The sequence below is a fragment of the Thamnophis elegans genome, chromosome 2 (assembly GCF_009769535.1).
Source record: "Thamnophis elegans isolate rThaEle1 chromosome 2, rThaEle1.pri, whole genome shotgun sequence".
NCBI classification, from domain to species: domain Eukaryota; kingdom Metazoa; phylum Chordata; class Lepidosauria; order Squamata; family Colubridae; genus Thamnophis; species Thamnophis elegans.
The window spans coordinates 117,557,522-117,582,667 of record NC_045542.1 but is presented as its reverse complement, the minus strand read 5'-3'; the positions used below and the strand labels follow the sequence as shown (position 1 = coordinate 117,582,667).

General features: G+C 38.0%; 1 protein-coding gene across 1 annotated transcript in view; it reads right to left on the bottom strand.

Moving 5' to 3' along the window:
* Nucleotides 1-25,146, bottom strand: part of CHCHD6 (coiled-coil-helix-coiled-coil-helix domain containing 6) — a 251,929-nt gene that overhangs the window by 117,200 nt on the left and 109,583 nt on the right. The window contains exon 5 of the mRNA XM_032210720.1: nt 5,695-5,775. Coding sequence (XP_032066611.1) covers nt 5,695-5,775 — 81 coding nt within the window. The remainder of the gene's footprint in view (nt 1-5,694; nt 5,776-25,146) is intronic.

The window sequence follows — 25,146 nt, the reverse complement described above, 5'->3', positions numbered from 1 at the left end:
CTGCATTTTCTCTTTCCAGCTATTACGGGAATAAAATTATCCTTGAAGATCAAAAATCTTTTTTCAGAACTAATACAGTTAAGCTTTATTACACTGCTTCAAGTACATTTCTTTCCTCTGCCAGCCCCCTCCATCTCCAACTCTAATTCAGGCTCATTCTACAGCAGTTGGAGGCATACTTCTATTTTATTGCCAGTGAAATGCTGATGTTTCAAGGGTCAAGAAACTATCTACTACCATATAGTGTGAAAATACCCACTACCCCAAATACAAACTTGTTATTGTGCGTAGAACTTAGAAGAAGGAAATAAAGAAAATAATTACCAATGGCATGCAATTGGGCTGATAGCTTTCAATTTTAACACCATGGTCAAGCTTCTTAATTTGTCCTGTTTTAAAATTTTACAGTCTTAATTCCATGCAAAATTTCTAAGAAATAGGCTATGTTCAATGGGATTTCTTCCTAAAGCAGCATTTATAGATTTATAGCTTTCGGTCTGCTTATAAGTAAAAAAAAAAATGAAGTGAGAACAGGAAATCCAGCTTCTTTAAAGTAAATCAATTGTGATGAGAATATGTCAACTTTGACACATTTCTTCAACAGCCAGTAAGTAACTGATGCTTATACATACACACTTACCTGCATGCATGCATGCATGCATGCATGCATACATACATACATACATATCCTATGAAATACAAATCTGGAGAGAAGCATGTAAAAAAAGCACAGTATGAGGTCAAACTTCATTCACAAAAATAGAATAAAATAAAACCCTGAGTTCACTCATGAACATTGTGATCATTACACTGTGTGGTGGATTGACTGTAAATTTCATTGCAAAATCTCTGCTTAATACATAAAGCCCAGGAGTATCAAATAATAACTTGGTTTATTTTTTTAAAAAATTACATACTTCTCTTTCCCAATGGTCTGAACTCCTTCTATATGCAATTGCCAGAGACTGAGCCTGGAACATCTTATAATGCAAAACATGTACTATAGTACTGAATTGCGGTCTCTCCCCTGATATGATGGTAGCCAAAACTAATATACAGATTACATTCCTCTTGGGTATAATTGTCATTTAAGTCTTATTCAACTCTGAGGGGCCAGAGACTACACTCCAATATGTAGTCTAGGCTGGATTGACAAAAATGGGGACTGAGGACAACGTTCAATTAAAATTCACCTACCGTATTTTTCGGAGTATAAGACTCACCGGAGTATAAGACGCACTGGAGTATAAGACACACCAAGGTTTTGAAGAGGCAAATTTTTTAAAAAGTAGGTAGGTAGATAGAGGGATATAGAGGGAGAGATACAGTAGGTAGCTAGGGAGAAAGAGAGAGAGAGTAGGTAGGTAGGTAGGTAGGTAGGTAGGTAGGTAGGTAGGTAGGTAGGTAGAGGGATAGAGAGGGAGGGATAGAGACACAGAGAGAGAAATACAGAAGGTAGGTAGGTAGGTAGGTAGGTAGATAGAAGGATATATATATAGAGAGAGAAAGAGAGAGAGAAGGGAGGGAGAAAGAGTAGGTGGAGAGAGAGAGAGAGAGAGAAATACAGTAGGTAGGTAGGGAGAGAGATAGAGTATGTATGTATGTATGTATTTATGTATGTATGTATGTATGTAGGTAGGTAGGTAGGTAGGTAGGTAGGTAGGTAGATGTTTCCATGTGCTGGAGAAGGAAATCACTGACAACCTAAGACTTGTTTCTGCTGGCACAGCACTTGATCAATGTAATTCTCATAAATCATTCTAACTAAAAACCTTTCCAAAAGGGGGAGAAAAAAAGTTTTTGCATTCTGCAAACCTCCCCAAAACGGCCTGTTTTTCGCAAAAATGGACCTGTTTTTTTTTTCAAATAAAAGACATGAATAGCCTTGGGGGAGGGGGCTTGCAGAGTGCTCCTGGGGGGGGCAAAAAGAGCAAAAAACCAGCCCATTTTTCACGAAAACGGGCTTGTTTTTGTAAAAAAAAAAATAGCATGCATAGTCTTATGGAGGCTTATAGAGTGCTGCTTGGGGCTAGGGGGGACACAAAATGGCTCATTTTTTGCTCATTTCTGCCCTCCCCAGCCCCCAGCAGCTCTCTGAAAGCCTCCATAAGGCTTTGGTGAAGGGGCGGGGCTTCGGGAAGCAAAAATATGCTGTATTCGATGTATAAGACACACCCAGATTTTCAGTCTCTTTTTTTGGGGGGGGGAAGGTGCATCTTATACTCCTAAAAATACAGTAAATACCGTTACTATTATTATTTTTTAAGTATTTAATTAATTGTTCCCTTCTGTCATGTTAGAAATTATAGTTCTGCAGCAATTTGCAGGATTTCTGGTGACATTCTAAAGATGTTGGAAGGAATGCTGTATGTTGCTTTGAGCCACAAGTCACGCACTGCTAGTTTAAAGCATGAGTGCCCAATCTTCAGAATAAGCGTCGTGGATAATGGAAGTCTGCAATACCCCCATGGCCCTCTCCTACACTGTGCTGCTGTTTACTCTTTCTAAATTGGATGCATAACTGTGAAATGGGAGTGGTGTCAAGGAAGTCCCATGACACATAACACAGCAGTGCTCTCATATACTTGAGATTTAATTTTTTTTAAATCAGTGGTTTACTTATTCCTTCTGCCACAAAAGAAGCACAGAAAATATAAATGCATTAATTAACTGATAGCTTAGCATAAATATTAATAGAAGTCCGATGCACAAACCCTGTCAACAAATACCTTGCTTTCAAGTTCTAGAAATTATTCTTCATACATTTCTTCATACAACCTATGAACTGTTGGATCATCATTTCAGAGATACTTCTTTACCTAAACTCTAAACTGATAAACAGAATGACCACAGATGGCAAGAAAAAAAAATTAGAACTGGAGTGACCTCCAACTTCATATCAGCTTACCCATTGACTTTGCTTGTACTGTAGGAAACCACGGCAAGCCATGTCACAAATCATGTTCACGTGACTGTGGGTGACCATAGCAGCAAGGTGGCGCTAAGGTGGTTACAACTTTGTAAATACAACTGGTCTGAAGATACTTGAAATTTCAATTGCAAGGGAGTAATGAGGCCAAGATTTTTTTGTGTTATTTAAAGTTAGCTCATCTGAAGTAACTTGATTCAAAAATTGTTGCTCTATAACACACCATTTCACCCAATTGAAAGTTACAAACAGACCGACAGGAGTGTTTTGGTGGTATATAGATAAAGGCAGACTATAAATACTCCTAAAAACATTGAGTCCTTTAGGCATGAAATTGAAGGAACATAAGAAGAACCCTACTGGATCATGATTTTGTTTTTCATAATGGCCAACCCAAACATTCTGAAGTGTCTTCAAGCCAAGGAGGACCAAGAGACATACCACACTCCTGTCACTGTTCTCTTGCAGTCTGTATTTGAACATATGCTACTGCCAACAGAGAAGTGACATGGTGTCTTCACAACCAATAGACCATGAAAGATATACCCTTGATTTAATTAATCTTCTTTTAAAACTTTCCAAGTAGTAGCCATCAATCTTGCAGTAATCAATTCCAGAAGTTAATTATGTATTTTGTGAAGAAGTGCTTCTATTGTGTTTGAAATCTCTTGCAAATCAGCTCCATTAGACAACTTTGTGTCAAGCCTAGGCCCAAAGACAACACAGTGAGATCTAATAGAATTAAGTTTTTTTTTTTAATTTACTTAAACAGAATCTCTCCAGACTAAAGTTCTTAAACCCTTTAGACCTTCTAACCTAATAGATATACTCTGGTGTGACTACCTTGAACCTTTTCCTCCTTTCCCCAATTGAGGACTGTTTGAGCCTTTCTCTAGAACATGCTGCCTCCTCCCTGAGAAACCACAGCGCTACTGTCATCATTCCCTCCACCAGCTTCTTCTCCAGCTACACATTCCAACACCCTCTGGTTCTAGCATTCTGAGTAGAGAAAATAATCTTCCTACAACTTTCTCCCTGCCATACTACATGATTTTGTACATCTTAATCATATCACCCTAGAGCTGCCTCTTTCTCTAAGTCTCGTAGCTTTTTCTCAAAGGAAAGAATTTGATCACTGTATTATTTCGATTCCCACTTCTGAATCTTTCCAGTTCCACTGCATCCTTTGTCAACTGTATCAACCCGAATTGTACATAATATTTCCAATACCAATGGTACCACAGACTATATATAGACATTGTTATGACAGCATTTTTAGCTTTCAAGCCTACATGAAATTTCCCATTTTACAGCTGCCATATATAGAGTTGACATCTTCATTATAATATGAACTATGATTCAAGTTTTTTTTTTCTGGTTAGTTACAGACAGATTAGATTTCATTAATGTGAAATTGGGTTTTTTTTTAAAATCCCAATGAACATCTTTTTATAATTGATTAAATTTATTTGCCATTTCTTTGATCATACACACACATCCCTCTGAACATTATAATATCATCTACAAATGTAGCCAGCTCCCTATATGGGTCAAAGTCAAGTTCATTTAAAAAAAACATCAGTCCCAAAACAGATTCTTAAGGAACCACTTCTTACTTCCATTCATTGAGAAAGTTTCTCTTTCACTCCTTTTTTTTCTGCCTTTGAACAGGTTAGCAATTTATTGGGTAACACTTCTTCTTATCCCATTGCTACTAAATTTACTCAGGAACCTTTGATGAAAAAACCTTTTTGAAAAAATATGCAAGGTTAATAAAATTATTTCTATCAATGTGCCTTCTCATACTTGCAAAAAAACTCCAAAAGATTGGTGAAATACAATGTATGAAATCCATGCTCACTTTCCTACAGTAAGACTTGTATACTCAGTATGTCTATGTGTTTTTATTCTGATTGCTGTTTCTACTTGTTACCTGGAGCAGATGTTAAACCAATTGACCTATAATCTCCCAGATCTCTCTCTCTCTCTCTTAAAAAATAGTGTTACATTGGCTACTTCCTAGTCCTCTGGCATCAAACTTATTTGGAATTTTGAAAGTTACATGACTTTACTAGAACGTTAGCAACTTCACATATGAGTTCTTTAAGAACTCGCAGGAAGATGCAATTATGATCTGGTGAATTCTTGTTTATCCCCATTTTAAAAACTCATGGTATTAAAAAATACAACAGGAAGTAATATACAAACTAGATTTCCAAAGGGTCATTTTTACACTGAAAAGATGCTGGATGGCACCTTTTAAAATTGCGCTCATTTGAAAGTTTACATGGCGCAAGACAGACAGCACTTGGATGCAACAGGTTTTGATCTATTGGCTTCCCCATAGATAAATTAGTGACTTTAATGTACAGCATATGTATAGAATAAGATGAGATGACTTTCATTAGGTTTCTGCTTGTTTGTCTGAGACACCGATTTTAACAAAGGATATTTTAAAAACTGTAACTTTGCTTTAAACAAGCTTCATAAATTGGGATGAAGGGGAAACACTCTGAAAGATTTTGAAAAGTAGTTATTAAAAAAACATAATCCAGTTAAGTTCCATTTCAAATGTGCACTGTTTTAAAGGTTATGCTTTTGAAGCAGATTAATAGTGTGTGAGAAGGAGGAGAGCCACAAAAAGTATGCTTGAGGGGTTAAGAATGCCAAGTTTCAGCACAATGGTTCTCATTTCTCTTTTCTCATGATCTACTCTGACCCCACTAACATAAAGCCGATGCAGATGAAAGATCATGTTGCCTCACCTTCTTCTCCATCTTAGCCAATTGTTCCTTATAGAAGGTCTCTCTCCGCTTCAGCTCGTCTTTCCATTGCAGTTCCTTTGCCTAAAGTGAAAAGACAGAGGGGAGAAAAACTCAGAAAGTGAGCAGCAGGCATATGTGACCAGGCAAGCAAGAAGGAAGGAAGAGGAAGGAAAGGAAGAAAACATGAGAAAGGTGTGTCAATCCCAACATACTGCATTGTACCAGGCTGCTGGCAAGAAAACAGAGGCTGTGTCCACAAGGAATTATTTCTAGTCAATGCAATCCTTATCACAAAAAGGAGTAAGGAAGATAAATAGTCTGAAATGCTTCAATGCATCTCTGTGACACTTATCAAGTTGAATTGCTGGACCAAAACACGAAGGAATTGCACACTACCTCCATCTGCAGAATGGAGACTACATTTGAATGCTTTTCTATTTTCTTGTTTAAACAATTCTGTATTACTCATTTGGCATATAAAGTCACTGAATGTTCCCCAAATTATTTGCAGAGATCAATGATATAATAGTGGGTTTTTTTCCAATTAATGTTAGCTTATTTATTTACTAGATTTGTTATGGATACACACTCCAGAAGTCTCTGGATAATTTATAAAATAAAATAAAAAACCCACATTAAAATAATGAAGACATTTACAAGCCACACAAACAGCTTGGGCTAAAACAACCAGAACAATAAACAGTGCATAAATATAACAGGGATCCTATCAATAAATATAGAACAGCTATTTTAACCTTAGATCTGGGAATACAACCATGTCTTACGGGCTTTCAGGAATATCCAGAAGAATGAGGAGGAGGTACCCACATCTCTGGGAGGAAAGCTATTTCAGAAAGTGGGGTCCTCTGGAAGAAGGCATGCTTCCTCGGCCCCACAAGATGGCAGTATTTAACTGAAGGGATCTCGAACGCACCTACTCTGCTAGAACAGACCAGGCAGGCAGAAACAATTGAGACAATTGACTCAGTTAACCAGGCTCTATGCCTCTATGCTACTGGAGACTCTCCTTCTGTTCCCCTACCTTTCTTTTGACAGTATAACACCCAAGACATCAAATATAGACTCTTAGACTATAACAAGGCATTTCCAATTATTTTGGAATGATGGATGTGTTAAGAATTTGAAAATGTGTTACATCTATAGTCATACATGGGAGAGTATCTGCATTCACAAAATGCAGTTCTTACTATCAAGACTCACATGTGAGCAGGAGAAATAGGGGCTATCCTGGGAGAAATGTAGAGATGAATATACCTAACCACCATTTTTACTTTTTGGGGGAGGGAAACTTTTTTTAAAAGTTTTTTATTTTTATTCTCTTATATATAGTTACAGGTATACATTCACATAGTTATTATTCTTATTTATCTTTTATCATGTTTATATATTTGCTTTTCCATATAAAAGGTTAAAATATACATTCTGTATATTTGCTTACCATCCCATAGACCTATTTTGTATTATCACCACCCTATTTTTTCTTTTCTTTTCTCTCTCCCTCCCTTCTCTACTTCCTTCCTTCCTCCTCTCCTTTCCCTTTCCTTCTTCCCTTGCCTCTCCCCTACTCCTCTCTTCCTCTTCCATTTTCACATATTTTTTTTCACATTTTATTGAGATTTATAGGCCGCCCTTCTCCCTGAGGGGACTCAGGGCGGCTTACAATCACAAGGGGAGGGGGTGCAACCAAGAGACAAACAATAGTGAACAAAATAAAATGGTAAACCACAACATGCATTCAACAGTCAACACTCGGGCGGGTAAATTGGAAACCTATCCCCAGGCCTGCTGGGAGAGCCAGGTCTTGAGGGCTGTGCGGAAGGTCTGGATGGTGGTGAGGGTACGAATCTCAACGGGGAGCTCGTTCCACAGGGTCGGAGCTGCAACAGAAAAGGCTCTCCTCCGCGTAGTCGCCAGTTGGCACTGACTGGCGGATGGAATTCGGAGGAGGCCCAGCCTGTGCGATCTAATCGGTCGGAGGGAGGTGATCGGCAGAAGGCGGTCTCTCAAATATCCAGATCCACTACCACCCCCCTCCTACTCTCTCTCCTTCTCTTTCTATCTCTTCCCTCCTTCCTCTCCTTTCCTCTTTCTTTCTTCTCGGGAGGGACAGGACTTAAGGAACTCATTAAGAATACCTAGTATTCTTGATAATAAACATGATGCTGGAAATCGGCACTAGATTTGCAACATACCAGCCTCCAACAATTAAAGTATCTTTTTTAAAAAAATCAATGTTAAAAGGAAAGTGGTGCAAACAGAAGCCTCCTGTTATCGTTAGACACACAAACCCACAGCATGAAACACTGCAAAAGGAATATGACACTATGATAATGTAAACCACCATTCTTTCCTAGAACAGTCAGCCTTTGATTAGGTAATCTGGGCATAAATATTCCTTGCTGGTTCAGAGGTGTCATTTTGTGGTCAGCTGCCAGTGTCAAGAAGCAAACCATCTAAAACATTTGAATAGTCAATTGTGGTAAGGACAGCCGAGAAGATTATAGGAAGCTCACTTCCTGTCATTCAGGATACTGCTTGTAAGTGCTATGTGCTTAGAACTCAAAGCATTGTCAGAGACCCCACACACCCACTTCACGGTCTGCTTCTGTTAGTCCCCTCTGGGAGGAGGTATTTCTAGCTGAACTACCAGATTCTGTAACAGCTTTGTTCCCTATGCCATCCTTCTGGTAAACTCACAACATTTGTTTCTCACGCCATCTATGTATACATGCAAACTAAAATGTATTGTTTCTCCATGTCATATAATCAGGGGTGGGTTGCTGCCGGCACTACGCAAAAAAATTGAGTTCTGCATGCGTGCACATTTGCACCTAAAAAGGTCTGCGCATGCGCATGATGTTAAAAGGGGGGGGAGTACATTTTTGCAATGAATATTGTTCTGCACATATGCAGACCCAACAATCAAGATGGCAGCACCAACAATAGAACCGGTTTAGGGACATGGCAGGCCGAGTTACTACCTACTCGGCCAAACCGGTCCGAACTGGTAGGAACCGACCTCTGCATATAATATATGTGGGAACATGCATAATTTTGTGCTTATCTATTTATTTATTGTCATATTTATGGAGTGTATATTAGAGGTGGAGACCCTTTGAGAGCTATATGCAACAAAATTTCATTTTAATGTATGGCGATTAGTGTACATTCAAAGTGGCAATAGAGTTATTCTAAGTCTTCTAAGTTTTCTTTTCTATGGGGAGAAAAACAAAGGACCCTGAAGAAAAACAAAATGATTGTGCTATAAACCCATGCAACTATATTTTTCCTTTTGCCATGCATGTCACAATTCATCAAGACTACGGCTAGCAATTAATTCCAATAAAGCATCAGAACCTCCAGCCAGCAGAGCCAATAACAAGAGATGCTAGAAGTTCTAATTCACCGACATCTGGCATCCCATTCCTGCTTTACAGCAAGCAATTTGATTATTTCTTTGTTGAATATAAGATGCAATGGGGCTTTCTAAAACCATTTAGTCTTACATTGGCAAATTCTTCTTATGCAAATGAACTTTTCAATCCCACCAGTATTTAATTTAAATCAAGTGGACTATTTAAGGCCTCGTATAATTAAACGAAAAGTCTTCAGGAAGTACGGTGTAGTGACAAATCTTTATTGGACTCACTTATAGTTCAGAATTTGGGGGCAGGGGGCTCTATCCTGACATCTGGACTGGAAAAGATGTTATTTATTGGATTTACTTACAGTTAAGGCTTGAGATACAAAATGATGAGTTTCATATCTGTTACTGAATGTGACTGTTTGAGTGTTCTGTACTTTTCCTGATTCATGGATTAGAAATGATGTTAAGGGATTTGCTATTGTTAAATTTAAGTTATGGTATAAAGAGTTCTATATTTGTTAACTAAGAGAAAGTGAAGAAATAATGAAATGGTTTATACAATTTTTTATACCAGGGGTTGGCAACCTTAACATTCAAAGAGCCACAAAAGTCCTAACCCATTCAATTCTGGAGCTGACCAGAAGTCTGGTTCCTCCACCATAGAGTCTACTCCTAACGCGGCATCCTTTTTCCTCTACCTGTCCTAACCAAAAGACCTATCAATTGTGGAGCCGACCAGCGACAGGGAGCCGCAGCAGAGGGATGAAAGAGCCACATGCAGCTCCAGAGCCATAGGTTGCCGATCCCTGGTTTATATAGTTAAATTCTTTTGATGAGGATGGCAAATCGCTTTTTTCATTTATTTTCTCTCATGAATAAAGGCAAATATACGGTCACCAGGATCAGAGGGGGTTTTTCTTGAGCTTTTGGACTCAGGCTGGAACATCCTCAGAGAACTTTTCTCTAGCTGTGTCTCTGTGTGTGTATATATCTCTGTGTGTGTTTTCTTCTTTTTCCTTCTCCTTCTTATTTTATTCTTATTTTTCCTTTCCTTTTTTTTTTTTTTTTGGCTTTTTTGCACCTTTTATTTTTTCCTTATATTTTTCTTTTTACTTTTTGATTTGTATTAATTTTTACTATTGAACTTAAAACTTTTAATAAAATAAAATAAGGCATTAGGCAGTTTGGTCTAGTGGTTAAGGCACCAGGCTGAAAACTGGGACAGCATGAATTCTATTCTCGCCTTAGGCAGGAAGTCTATTGGGTGATTTTGGGCCAATCATTCTTTTTCAATCCATCTCAAAGGTGTGTTGTGAGGAAATAGGAAGAGGAAGGAGTATTAATTATGTTTGCTCTCTTTCGTTATTTATACAAATAATAAAGGCAAAATACAATTAATTAAATAAAAACAACAAATTATCGTATTTAAAATTTCCTCCTCATAATAACGATGAACTAAACCAAGACTTGAAATGATGGGATATTAACAGAGTGAGACTGAAATAGCTGCTCAGCTTCTCTATAATCTTACAGCTTGATGACTTACATTATAGATGGGAAATTTGAATTGGGGGAGATGTATTTGTAATTTACATTTTTTTTCCAATAATCTGTTTGTTTCAAAATGACCCTTAGGTAAGGGAGGAGACAAAAAGGAAAATGAATTGTAAAACATTCAGCATAGCTTAAATAATATGTTTGTTTTTTAACATACAGCTAAAGGTGAAACTAAAGTACCCATTGTTGTGATACTAGAAATATGTATGGTACTTCCAGAGAGGGCATAACATGAAATATTCAACATAACAAACATTATGAAATTGGGTTAGCCAATCATGGATATTTTGAATGAAGTGACAATACATATTAACAGCACTCCATGCCTGTTATTTCCTACCTGAAGTCATAAATCTTTACTATGTCAGAACAGACTGACTCCTTGTGGAAATTATAGTTTGGGAGAGTGTAGACACCACAGGTAGCCATACAGTTTCAGAGACATTTTCCATGTAAAACATGTATACACACAAAGGAAGAAAAGGAATGATGTTATAAAGAAATGTAGCTGAATTCTAACTAAAATGTTTATGAGTTATGTTTTCATTTCATGTTGGAGTTTATGAAGTTGAAATGGGACATAAGAATCATGGAGGCAAACTGTGCTGACCACCTCAGGCAAAAGGTTTTAAGAGGTGATGAAGACATAGATGACGACCAGGCTGAGTCCAAGGGCAGAGTCAAAAGCATCATCAGTTTGGAGTCTATATATCCCCATAAGAGACCTAAGTTCAGCCCCCTTCCCCATGAAGTCCATTGATTCTTATCTGGCCCCAATTTGCCTTGACAGTTAGTGGTTCAGATTCTTGTGTATAGGTAGCATGAAATAAACTTGTAGTACTTTTGAACTACATCCTGCCCTGACTTTTTGCACTTAACATCAGGTTGTTAGTTCTATAATGGTTTGGGAAGACTTGTCTGGCACAGAGAGTTGGATGTATAGCAATAGCACTTATATAGCAATAGCAATAGCAATAGCAGTAGACTTATATACCGCTTCATAGGCCTTTCAGGCCTCTCTAAGCGGTTTACAGAGAGTCAGCATATTGCCCCCAACAATCTGGGTCCTCATTTTACCCACCTCGAAAGGATGGAAGGCTGAGTCAACCCTGAGCCGGTGAGATTTGAACCGCTGACCTGCTGATCTAGCAGTAGCCTGCAGTGCTGCATTTAACCACTGCGCCACCTTGGCTCTTATATACCACTTCACAATGCTTTGCAGCCTTCTCTAAGCGGTTTTACAGAGTCAGCATAGTGCCTCCAACAATCTGAGCTCTCATTTTACCGACCTCAGAAGGATGGAAGGCTGAGTCAACCTTGAGCTGGTAAGAATCGAACAGCCGGCTTCTGGGGGAGGAGCCTGTCGCCGTCGGGAGCTCAACGGAGCTCCCCTCAGAGTTCTGATCTGTATATCTAAAAAGATCTATAGATATCTCCCCTTTCTGGCAGAAAGGGGCAGGGAGTAGCTCAGTCGTTAGGATCTCTTTGTAATTCACAGCCCTTTTTTTCGCTGTGAACGGAGAAGAGGTTCAACAATAGCTGAGCTTTTTTTTTTTTACTCCAGCCAGTTCTTCTCGGCTGTTTCTTTTCAGCCCTAGGCAGGTTGCCCCCCCCCTCAGGACAAAGTTAAGCTATTTAAGATTAATTCGAGAAGGGACCATTCCTGAGAAAAAATTTTTTATTACTATTCAAAATACCAGCTTCAATTTTGTAAAAGGCTTTCTTATCCAGCTGCGTTACAAGATGGCGATTTTATAGCTTCTGCGTTTGATATGTGACGCACTCAATCAGCTCTATTCTCCTGAAGACTTCTCCTTATTAACTGTTAAAAGTCTATAAATAGTATCCCATTTAAAACCGAGGGGATCAGAGACTTTGTTTGCTTGCTTGTTTGTTTGTGCGTTTTTTTTATAATGGCTCCCAAATCGAAGCAGTCTAAGCGTTTCTTTAATAATACATCTCAAGAAATTGTTACAAAATAGCTGCCCTTGCCTCCCACGCCCTCTACTGGAGATTTCTTAATGCAAGAATTTCTTTTTGAAACCCTTAAAGAGTTCAGACAGGAAATTAAACAACTTTTATCGGACTTATATGATAAACTGGATGCCAAGATTGCTCAAACAAGGGAAGATATGATCGGAGTTATGACTGTTATGATAGACTATGTTGCTGAAATGGAGGACAAATTGGAACTTTTGGAAAAAGCTAATTCTAATTTGACATCTAAAATTCAAATGTTACAACAGGAAGTTGAAAATGCTCAAAAACAACTCGTTATGATAAATTACAATAAGACTGCGTCTGCAATAAGAGTCAGAGGATTGAGTGAAAAGGAACAGGAGAATTTGAAACAGACCTTTTTTGAGGCTTTCAGACGTTCGGTGGGAAGTCTGGGATTTAACTTTGATTGGCAGATTCAAAAAATTTATCGCCAGAACTCGTGTGTAGCAAAACAACGACAGCTTCCGAGGGACATAATTATATATTTCACCACAAGAGAATCCAGAAATGCGATAATACAGAAGTTCTACAATAACAGGCTGCGAATCGATGGACAGGACTTGATTGTTTTTAAAGAAATACCATCTCAAATATTAAGAGCAAGGAGAGACTACACTTTCTTAACTGAAAAACTCAGAGATTCTCAGATACAATATAAATGGGAAGTGCCATCTGGTATCACAGTCACATTTGAGAACCAAAAATATCGTCTCAATTCTGTTTGGGAAGCCCAAGATTTTTACTACAAAACTCTGAAGGTGGGACTTCCTGATTCACCCGGACTTGGAGAAAGACAAGGAGAAGGAGAAGATAAGCAGCGGGACACGTGGCTACAAGGCGGAAGGTGTTGCTTTCCCCTTCCGGAAGGGCAGAAGAGTAAAGAATAAAGATCCAGCTATGCCTTTAAAATACTTCTTAAATTTTTTAATCTGAATAAAATTTCAGGACTCCTGTCTGGTATAAAATGACAAAGCTGTATACCGATGAAGAGATATTGAGACTGAAAGAAGTGGTGCTGATTTTGGACATATATTGTATGGGACTTATATAAGACTTGTTTGAATCTTAATTTAAACTGCGCATGATCTATTCTTTGGGGCGAGGAGAGCGGAGATCGTAGTTTTCTTGGATTGTGGTTTGGGATGAATGGAGTCGGGTGGTGCGGGGTAGATGGAAGGGTAGTGAAAGTTCAATTAGATTACCTTGATCCAGAATGTAAGCTGATTTTTGTATAAATTGTTATTTGAATACAAGGTTAAGAAAGATTATCTGGAGAGTCTACACGAGGGTGGAGTAAATATGAGAGGAGCAATGGATGAGGATAAAATATATATGTGGACACGGGTAAAGGCAGGATGGGAGGTATAAAATTTATATGCGGAAGCGGGTAAAGACATTGTTTAAGATTTTAAAAATAATGAGAAGCTGAGTTTAATGTTAGAGAGTTTATTGACTTCTCTTTCTTGGGGGGGGGTTCCCCCTTTTTTTTCTTTTTATTATTCTTTTCTTTTTTGTTCTTTATTTTTTTATTATTATTATTATTTTGTAACTTCTAATCTATTTGGTTTCAATATACTCCAGACTTTGCTTGATAAAGAACGATGCCGGGAATGGGATCTGGGAAGTCGGAAGGGGGTCAGGGAGGGGGGTTCAGGGGGTGGGTGGGTGGGAGGGCGGAAATATAGACTCAATTTTCAGAACAATGAATGCACTTGGATACTGTTGCTTTTTTTCTTTTTTTTTCTTTTCTTCTTTCTTTTCCTTTTATTTTCCTTTTGTTTTAGTACAAAACAAATAGACCAATGAATACTAGAAATACACCGAAGTGAGGTGTAGAGGGAAAGAAGAGGGGGGAATTAAGAGGGAGTGAGAAGGGAATGTAAGGAGGGTGAGATGGTGGGAAGGGGAGAAAGGAATGGTTGAGGGGGAGGGGAAGTAGAAGAGGGGATTGTTGGAAGGGAGAAATGAAAGTTGGAGGGGTAGAAGGAAGGGTGTATGTAGGATAGAAGTGTTATGAGTTGTTTATTGCTTTTTTTTAACTGCACAGTATTTAAGTGATTGTATAAAGGAAAATGAAAATGTAATAAAAGATGTCAATTTAAAAAATCGAACAGCCGAAGTGCTAGCAGCCAACAGTCAGCAGAATTACCTGCAATACTGCATTCTAACCAGAGACAGTAAGAGTCTGGGCTATGGGTCTGAGCTCTGAGCTTGGCAATTTGGTTGCAAACGTTTCGTCACCATTTGAAGAGACATCGTGAATGCACTTTGAATTGTGCTTGTCCGTTCAAATACTGGCCTTTAAATATCTTTTTATGTGATGCAAATTAGTGTGGGTGTTGTTTGTTCCATTACTTCTGAGTCATGGTCTGATTTCAGACTGTTTAATTGGATTGCTGTTGTTACCAAGACATGGTCTTTGGTTTTAAGTACCGTCTGTGTGATATAAATTAGTGTTGATGCTTCTGAGTCATGGTCTGACTGGTTGGTTGTTGTTAATGACACATGGTCCGATTTCTTGTGTGCTGATGGGTTATAATTTTTGTTGTTGCCTAGTGGAATGACTGTTCATTTTAAAATGCTATCCTCGGGATCGTAGTTGATGCAGTTCTTTTGTTCTCAGCGATTGGCAGACTGGATCGATGTCAATATGTCTGTTTATTGACTTATTCAAGTACATTCAAACATTCAAATGCATTCAAATACATTTCAACCACAGTAATATTCTTACAAGTCATTATATTATGAGCCAAAATAATCAATCTGGTTAGGGATATTCTGCACTTGGGAGAGGCATAACCAGCTACTTAGCTTTAAGCAATAAGTTAAAGGGAGGTTTAATGCTTGCTGACCTTTGCCCTCAGACCCCACCTTCATGCATTTTAAGTGACAGGAAATCTTTTTCTTCTGCCACAAATGTAAATATCACAGAAAACACAAAAGGAGATGAGAAATGGATGATGAAACATCCTTGGTCAAAGAAATGGCTTTGGGGTTACTCATTCGCTTCTGGAAAGCAGACAAAGAACACTGCTGATATTCTGTGAGTAAGGACAAGGCCTGCTTTCTCTTTTCTCATTTTAGTGATGATATTGGAAAGAAAGATCACTTGAGATATATTGGGTTAGTGCATAAGGAACTGGAAAGTATTCCATTCCAATTTAAGTAATGCAAAAGATTCTCTCACATACAAATATATATTTGTGCTGTCCGTGCAATCTCTCCCGTGGCACAGACAACACAGATCCTTCGGGTCTCAGAAGCCATGCTTCATTTCTTCTAATAACAGAGATAATTCCAAAAGCAACCTCAAGTTATGCATTTGATCTTCTGTGGAAGTACAACCAAACACTGCAGAGCAGAAAACTCAACAGCCTTTCTGTCTCTGGACTGAGTGGTTAATCCCTGGTCTAGTTACTGTAGGCAAGCCCTGAAGCAGCAATTTCACTACCCCACCCAAAACTGATTGGTGCCGCGTGGTAACAGCAGAGTGATGACATTTCGCTCTAAATTTCCAAATGATCTTATTCAGCAGTTGCATGTGGGTTTTGAACAATATGGCGCATAAAACAGAAATTTATGGAGTCTTATAATCCAACAAGATAACTAAGGCAACTTCAGTTCCAAAGCCAATTCTAAACTGCAACTGAATGAACTTAGAAAATCTCTTTCATCCAAAAAGTACTGGTTCAGTCATCTACCCAAGTTGATGCTAGTCTCTGGCCTGTAATGATTTAGTTCTGCTAAGTCTAATAGTCATCCCCCTTATAAGAGTATGAACAATTTATACTCCATGATCTAATCTCTAACCCTCTTCTTCCTATGAAAATGAAATCTATCATGAAGGACAAGCAAACATAGCATTGGCTGAAGTCACCCAAGTATCTCATCTACATCATTGAGCCTTAAGACCTGAAGCTCATTCAAAGCAACCTGACCCTGCAGAGCCTTGTATATGTCTACAGACTGAAGTGCTGGAACTGTACAGTCTAAGTTATGACAAATTTGATCGATTTGGCTTCCAGAGGAATAGCTGAAAGGGTTCTACATTCAAATCTGCAACCCCCAAAGCTCTGAACATCTTGGAAAAGCTCCTGAGGGTAACGCTGAGGGGATACAATGGTGATGGAAGAAAACCCACCAGTTCAAAGTGCCAAACTCTCTCAGGAGAATTTGGAACATAAAACTAATGTGAACTGGGTTATGCCGGCAGGAAACCAGCTGTACTCCCCCCCACCCCCAACTAGCATCATGCATATGGTGGTAAGTTCCCCACAGTTAACAGCAACATTTATCTCAAGTGCCAAACTTTGTGTGTACTTAACACGGGGAGGGATTTGGGAGTGCGAAGTCATCCCAAAGCGCCTAGTTATTTCACCATTTTGAAATATGTTGGAAGCTTTTGAGTTAACAAGACGATTCTTCTTTCAACAAGACATCTGATATACAGCCAAACCAATGACAAGCTTTCTCTCTCCCTCTTCTTCTTCTTTCTTTTTCTTTTTTAGCAAAAAGATTATTTAAGGACTAAATAGTAAAGCCACATGGAACTGCAGGAGCTCAGCATACTCACAAAAAATAAATGGCAAGCCATATACGCACAAGCTTCTATTATTATTTTTGACTTAAGCAATAACACAGCTGCAGCAGAATAAGAACAAGACTATAAACATCTTTCCTGCCCATAAACATCCTGGCTTCAGACGAAGGTGTTTATGAGAAAGCCAGAGCACTCGTTGGTTGTCAAGGGCTTCCAACTCTCCCTTATTTCTTGGGGCAACACTCACTTGGCAGCCTATTCTTTAAGCAGTAACGTCTTCTGTGAGCTAACCTTTATTATCACAATTATTTATCTAAGGGGGACCAATAATAAGAGACAAACACTCTTGCAGCCCGGAGCAGACAGAAAAGTGTAAAACAACTCTATTTCTAGAAGCTGCTACCATTGGAAACAGCACAGAGATCATACTCCAACTCTTGGAAAGATTATAAGAATTTGGCTGTATACTGCTCAGCAAATCTTTAGCCCCTGTGCTGCCAACATGTTCACAGAGTTAAATATTTACAGGTCCACAGGTGGCATTCAGCAGATTCTGACCAATTCAGGAGAACCGGTAGTGGAAATTTTGAGTAGTTTGGAGAACTGGTAAATACCACCTCTGGCTGGCCACCACATCTATTCTCTGCCTCCCGAGTCCCAGCTAATCAAGAGGGAATGGGGATTTTGCAGTAACCTTTCCTTGCCATGCCCACCAAGCCATGCCCACCAAGCCATGCCACACCCAACAAGCCACGCCCAGAGAACCAGTAGTAAAAAAAAATTGAATCCCACCACTGTACAAGTTCGACAATTTTCATCCCCAAGAAAAACTATTATTCTCATCATTATACCACATAATGGTATAATGCTATAATTAGCATTTGCTTGGCTATCAATAACTTTGTCATGAGAGTTATCTGCTTTAATTTTGTTTTCTCTGTGACATTGTCTCAGGAACCAAACCTGCCTGGATTTATATTTAAACAGAATTGGACCTGATTAGTACTGGATGGGAGATCATCAGGAAATTCCATGGCTATAAATTAGAGTAGTTAGTTAAGTCTCCCAAGAAAAGAAAATGGCAAAATTATATTGGTAATGTAGCCAAGAAGACTATACACACATGTATATGGGTTGACAAGAGTTACTGGGCTCCCATAGAGATTGAAAATGGAAAGAAATTATTAAATCCCAGGGAATGGTAAACATATACCATGGTGAGTTTCTGAGCACGTGGGAATGGGCGTCCAAAATCTATACAAGATCAGATGTCACCCGCTTCATGCTACTGCAGTGCAAAAATATCAGAAAAAGGAACTTCAATTTCCTCTTACTTCTAGTTGACATAATTGTCAGTGGTGATAGAAGTCTGTTTTCATTTTGTGTATTCCAGGCTCCTCATTCAGGTAAATCCACCAAATAAGGCTGGAATCCGCCAGCCACTAACTGTATTCCCTGGCAAGAGTCAAACAATGATGTTTTTGCCTTATGTATTACACAGACATTATCTGAGAATAAATTTACTTGCAATTCAATGTTGGAGTCTACATATATATAGGTATGGAGCCGTATGTGCTTTTCACTGGGGAAATCAGTATGATGAACGGGATAAGAAAAAAAGAGGAAGCCTAGAGTATGCCTTAGTGCAGGACATTAATCTCAATACAGTCTAAATATTGGCAAACCATACATCAATTAATAAGATATTGCAATTAAGTACACAGTGATGCACATTGGTGCAAACATTTCACATATGGACTGCTGATGTCAAAACTGTAAGTAACTAGGGAAATGATTTTGGGATCATAGTAAACAACTCAATGTAGTTATAAAAAGGCATGCTAGGATTTATTAAGAAAGTAACTGAAAATGAAAAATGTGCATGCTCTGAGGGTGTCAGTATACTACATATACTTTCTAATTGGGGAGATTCATATACAACTGTATCTCAGTTTGCAATCTCTAGGTTACTGATCCAACCTTGCATAGAATAGCATGAGCACAGTCTGGGCTAAAAATGGCTTTTGATTGCACTAATGACAAAATGTGTTAAAATTGATTAATACTTTCCTGACTTTTAACATTGAGTACTGTAAGCAACATAGATAAACCTAAGGGTAACAAACTAATCTACTTTTTCTTTATCTTATTAAAAAATTATTATGAAAACCTCTCCATTGAGCAGAACCATGATTGGTGACCTAGGTCAATATCTATACCAGGATCAGCAACCATAAACACTCAAAGGCCATTTCGACCCGTTTCCCACAGAAAAGAAAATACTAGGAGCCACAAAGGTCCTAACCGGAAGCCCCCCATTCAATTCTGGAGCTGACTGGAAGCTTGGTTGCCCCACCATAGTCGCATCCTAGTGCAGCAAACTTTTTCCTCTACCTGTTGTAACTGAAAGCCATATCAATTGTGGAGTCGACTGGAAAATCCGTCCCTTGCCATAGAATCTTCTCCTGGCACACTGTGCTTCTCCCCACTCCCAACCAGAATTTGGGGTGCCAACTGGAGACAGGGAGCAGCAGCAGAGGGATGAAAGAGCCACATGCGGCTCCAGAGCTGCGAGTTGATGACCCCTTATCTATATGCTTATAACATATTAAAATTATGACTTTGAAGGACAATAAAAAGACTAGAATGAAGTCCAAGAAAAGTAAATGTTTCGGATGTGAAAGAAGAAGAGGAAGAATATGCAGGCAGCATCACAACTGAGACCAGATTTCTATTGCTGAGCAAGGTGCTTGTTAAATGAGTCACACCCAATTTTACTACCTTTTTCCACAATGGTTGTTAAATGAGTCCCTGCAGTTATTAAGTAAATTACGTAGTCCTTAAGCAAATCCAGGTTCCCCCATTGACTTTGTTTGTTGGGAGCTAAATGGGAAAGTTTGCAAATGGTGATCACATGACTCCAGAAGGCTGCAACCATTGTATATAGATGCCAGTTGTCAATCATCCGAATTTTGATCATCTGACCATGGCATGTTGTGACAAATATAGTAAGACAGCTGGTTGCAAGTCACTTTTTTCAAGTTTTGTTATATTTTTGAACAGTTACTAAATGAACAGATGTAAGCCGAAGCCTACCTATAATAGATCTGAGTGAAGGTACTCTGATATGATTAATAAATACATGTCTCACAATGAAAATGTAGTTTAATTAAGAGTGAAAGATCTAAAATATACGTATCAAAAAGCACAAACTAGAGGAGGAGCCAACGTCTCTATGGTACGGACGTGCAGTCTCGATGTTCTGAGACTGCAGCCGATACTTTTGCCACTGGGGGATCCAATCAGACCTAAACCATCCGGAAGAGACGGTGAAAGGAAGGCCACATCTTGCTGATATCAGGGACAACACAAGTCTCTCTCTGATTGATACAAGAGAAGGACTTCAAGCTGGTGACAAAAGGCAGCCTAGGCTGATGAAGTGGGGATGGCTAAGGAATGGAAGGAAATTGAAAGAGAAAGTGTGATCATCTGGTGAATTCTTTCTGTTATGAAAAAAAATTGCCCAAAAGAACCTCTTTTTTATGCTAAATTAAATCCTTAAGCAGAAGAAGTTAGCGGCGGAACTGATCTTCATTGGATTGTTTTGGTTAGTATGCTTTTCTTTTTGTAACTACACTTTGTCGATTGAAATACTCCTCACAATTTTTTTTCTCTCTCTCCCCTCTTCTTAAAGTGAACGGACCGGTTTTTCTTCTTCGGCTCCTTTCTGCTTTATTTTACAACTTAAGGATGAAAATCTCCCTCTCTACTCTAACAAAAATCATCTATTATTTGCTATTAAACTCCATTTAACTTTGTCCCTCTTAAATCTGAGATAAGAGCATGAAGGAAAATAATCGCTGCTACTCAGAGGCCAAAAGCTAGAGGTTTGTTTGTTTTTTGAAACTAGCAATAGCAATAGCAGTTAGACTTATATACCGCTTCATACGGCTTTCAGCCCTCTCTAAGCGGTTTACAGAGTCAGCATATTGCCCCCAACAATCCGGGTCCTCATTTTACCCACCTCGGAAGGATGGAAGGCTGAGTCAACCTTGAGCCAGTGAGATTTGAACAGCTGAACTGCAGAACTGCAGTCAGCTGAAGTAGCCTACAGTGCTACACTCTAACCGCTGCACCACCTTGGCTCAAAACTACGCATTTGTTCCTACTTCTCCTTTGATTTCACTGTATTTGTACTTCATAGCTCCATAACTAAAAGTGATAAGAGCCAAGGGCACAAAGTGTTTACCACAGCTGTCCTTTGAGAGCCGTATCGGCACTGGGAGAAGGGAAAAAAATGGAACCTCTTTCTTGTGAAAATTGCAAATGATTTTTGAAAGCTAGAGTGGCAGTAATTTGCAATTTGGAAACATGGATCAATTTTCAGAAGAGGAAACTTCAATTTTGCAAAAGATTTGGGATGCAATTCAAAAGTTATTGGAGGTAACTTGGAGAATTGACAAGAAGATAGAGTTTATATCAGACAAAAATGAGGGAGATGAAGCTCCAAAAACTGAAGAGAAAAATGAACACCAAGATAACAAAACTAATGATTTGATTTCTGAACTGAAAGTGGTTGAAAGCAAGAGGAGAGGGGAATTCGATGGTCCAGAGCTCTACCTCAAATTTCAAGGCACAAAAGAAGAAAAAAAGAGAAAGAATGATGGTTTTAAAGAGAAAATTTTTATCAGAAGCAGGATAGATAATCAAAGATAAATCAATTAAAGTAGCAAAAGGGTGCCGAGATAACCTGAGAGATCCAACAGACAACAAGGTGCAGAGAGATGTCCATAAAAACTTTACTAAGGAAATAAACAGAAGATTAACTCCACAAATGGCAAAAGAAATAAGACTACATGCCTTCTGGAAGGGACACAGGTTGATATATGAAAATTGATAATAAAAAAAATAAGTTTGATGATTAGTAAGTAGGAATTTAGTAATTTTTAGATTGTTTGCTTAAATAAATAGTTGATAATGGTAACAAGATATATTTCTATGTTGGCTGGAGATGAGGAAGCTGGATATAAGTAATAAATGATTTTGTTAACCCAATATTAATGATAACAATAATAATGAAATGATAAGAGATATAGTTAATGACATATCTGTACTGGTTTAATATATGGAATTCGGATATAAATTGTAAAGAGTGACTTGGGAAAAAAGGTTTAGAAATGTTGTTAACTAATGATAAGAGATGTAGTTAATTATACACACACACACACACACACACAGAGTTTAACATAAGGAATTTGGATATAAATTGCAAAAAATGATTTGGGAAAAAAAGGTTTAGAAATTTAATTAATTAATTCTTACTTTGAATATGTTATAAAGGTGTAATGTTATTGGATATATGAAAGTAGATAACAAAAAATTTAACTAAGTTTTATAATTAGTAAGTAGTAATTTAGTAACTTATAGATTGTTATGTTAAATAAATAATTGATAAGGGCAATAAGGTATACATATATGTTGGTTTGATGAGAAGAAAATAGATATAACAGTAAAGGATTTTTTGTTAACCAATATTAATTATAACAACTAACAATGGAATGATAAGAATAAGGGATACAGTTAATGATATATATATGTACTACCATAACAAAAAGAATCTGGACACAAATTGTAAACAGTGATTGGGGGGGGGGGAGGGCTTAGAAACTTTGTCAACTAATTTTTGTTTAGAATTATAAAGGTTTAAGGCTATTGGATGACTTTGTAATAATTAATGAAATGCCATTAGGTGGTTGTGTTTTTAACTATGGATTATTCTAGGCAAAAGGACACTAAAACAATTTCAGTCAAATGAGAACTATATGTTGAAAGTAAGACTCATTAAGAACTTTGACATTTGATATGAATGAAAGTAATGACTGTGGAAGAGAAGCAAATTGTAACCAATTGACACACTTTCTACAAGATGTAATGTAAGATGATTATTTTTTGTGTGTCTGTTGTTTGTTTAATAAAAATAAAAAAATGCCAAAAAAAAGCAAACTAATCTAAAACACATACAGAAATAGCACTTCATAGATAGGTAACAGTTGCATGTTATGTCAATAATTGCATGCTAAGGTGATCATGGAAGACTCTGGGAAAAATTGCAACATTCTGAACAAAATGTAAGCATATGTTCATTGATTATACACATGGAAAACATATGTTGAGTCATATAGAGAGAATGAATATTAAATTGCAAAGCAAATATATGAAAGAAAAACAGATAGGGACTATTACTGGGCCAGGGACTCTTCAGCTTAGAAGAAAAGCATTTGAAATGAGTCAAATGCAAAATCTTGCATGCCATGAAGAAAGTGTAGTTAGTCTCCCATTATCAAAACATTAGAACCATCAATCATTTTATGAAAAAGTTTGCAAAGAAAGTTAAAATAGATAAGAGAAAATACTTCTTTATATAATGCATAGTTAACCTATCAGAATTCATTACCACAAGACTGATTTATAGTCATACTTTGCATGAATTTTAAAGGGGGTTCGGTAAATTCATTGAGAATAGGTCTATCAAGGGATATTAGTCTTACACCTCAATTCCTCTAGATCAGGGGTGTTAAACTCGATTTCATTGAGGACTGCATCAGGGTTGTGTTTCATCTCGGGGGGGGGCTGGATGGGGCGTGGTGAGGGTGGGCATGGCCAGCTCGACATCACTTGTATCAGGAGCGCCTGTGGTGGCCCAAGCACTCTGCCAGTGAAAATGGAGCTCGGAAGGGCCATACACAACCAGCATTCTGTTTTCACTGGTAGAGGGTTGCAGGAGGCTGTGCAGCTGAAAATGGAGCTCAGGAGGACTGTGTGTGATCCTCCCAAGCTCCGTTTTCGTTGGCAGAGGCACCGCAGGCCCTCCTTCGCTGTTTCTAGGGCAGCCTCATGGGCCAGATCGACCCCACAGGCCTTGAGTTTGAAACCCCTGCTCTAGGCTTAAGGCATAACGCACCTAAATACCAGTTTTAAGGGACAAAACTGGAGGATGCCTATGTCTATTTCCTATGTTTCTTTGTTCGGTGTAAGAAGCACAGTTCTGAATTAAGTTGGTCCTTAGTTTAATCTGCAAGACTATTTTATGTTCTTATGCTTAACAAAATAATAACATGAAATGCAATTTTCATTAAAACAGCAATCTTAAGTAGCAATAATAGTCTCCCTTTCTAGCAAGCAATAAAGTGGTTGATAAGAGATTATGATAAAATCAGAATACAGGCTGCTACATATACTAATTTTTCTCCTTGAACTGTATCAGAAATTATCTATTTATTTTGAGATAATAAAGTAGACAATTTGAAAGTCAAGCAAAATAGATAGATCACACTTGCCCATTCCTCTTAGAGGCCAACAACATCAACCTACAAAATAATGGTTCCAGAAAAGCCCAAGTACATATCAAATCAAAAACATCAAGACATTAAAACTGAATAATCCACTTTCAAATCATGACATTCCCCCGTCCGACAGAAAACAAACTTTAAACTTTTCTAAAAGACCAAGAGGAAAGAGATTGAGTCTCTGCTCGGAGAAAGTTCCAAAGAATGGAGGCGGATCCTGAAAATGCCCACTATGGAGGCCCCATCAAATTAGAATCTCATTAACCTATAAGGGCCCTATGTTATCCTCTTATAAGAAAACAAAGATCATCCTAAGAAACAAATACTCCTTGATTAACGGCAGGAATAGTGCATCATTCTTCTCTTGTTAAACTTATTACAAAGACACTAAAACTTCATTTTTCTGATGTTATGGATTCTCATGTTTTAGAAGAAACAAAATTAGAAAGCAAAAATGGGAAAACCTTGAGATTAATCTTGTGATGGGTCCACAGAACTAGAAGCAACTCTATATGTGTAGAGGTGGACATTTCTGAAAAGTTTTACTATTTATTTTTCTTATTAAATTTGTCTACCATCTAGTTGTAGGGCTACTCTGGGAGGCTTACAACAGAACGTAA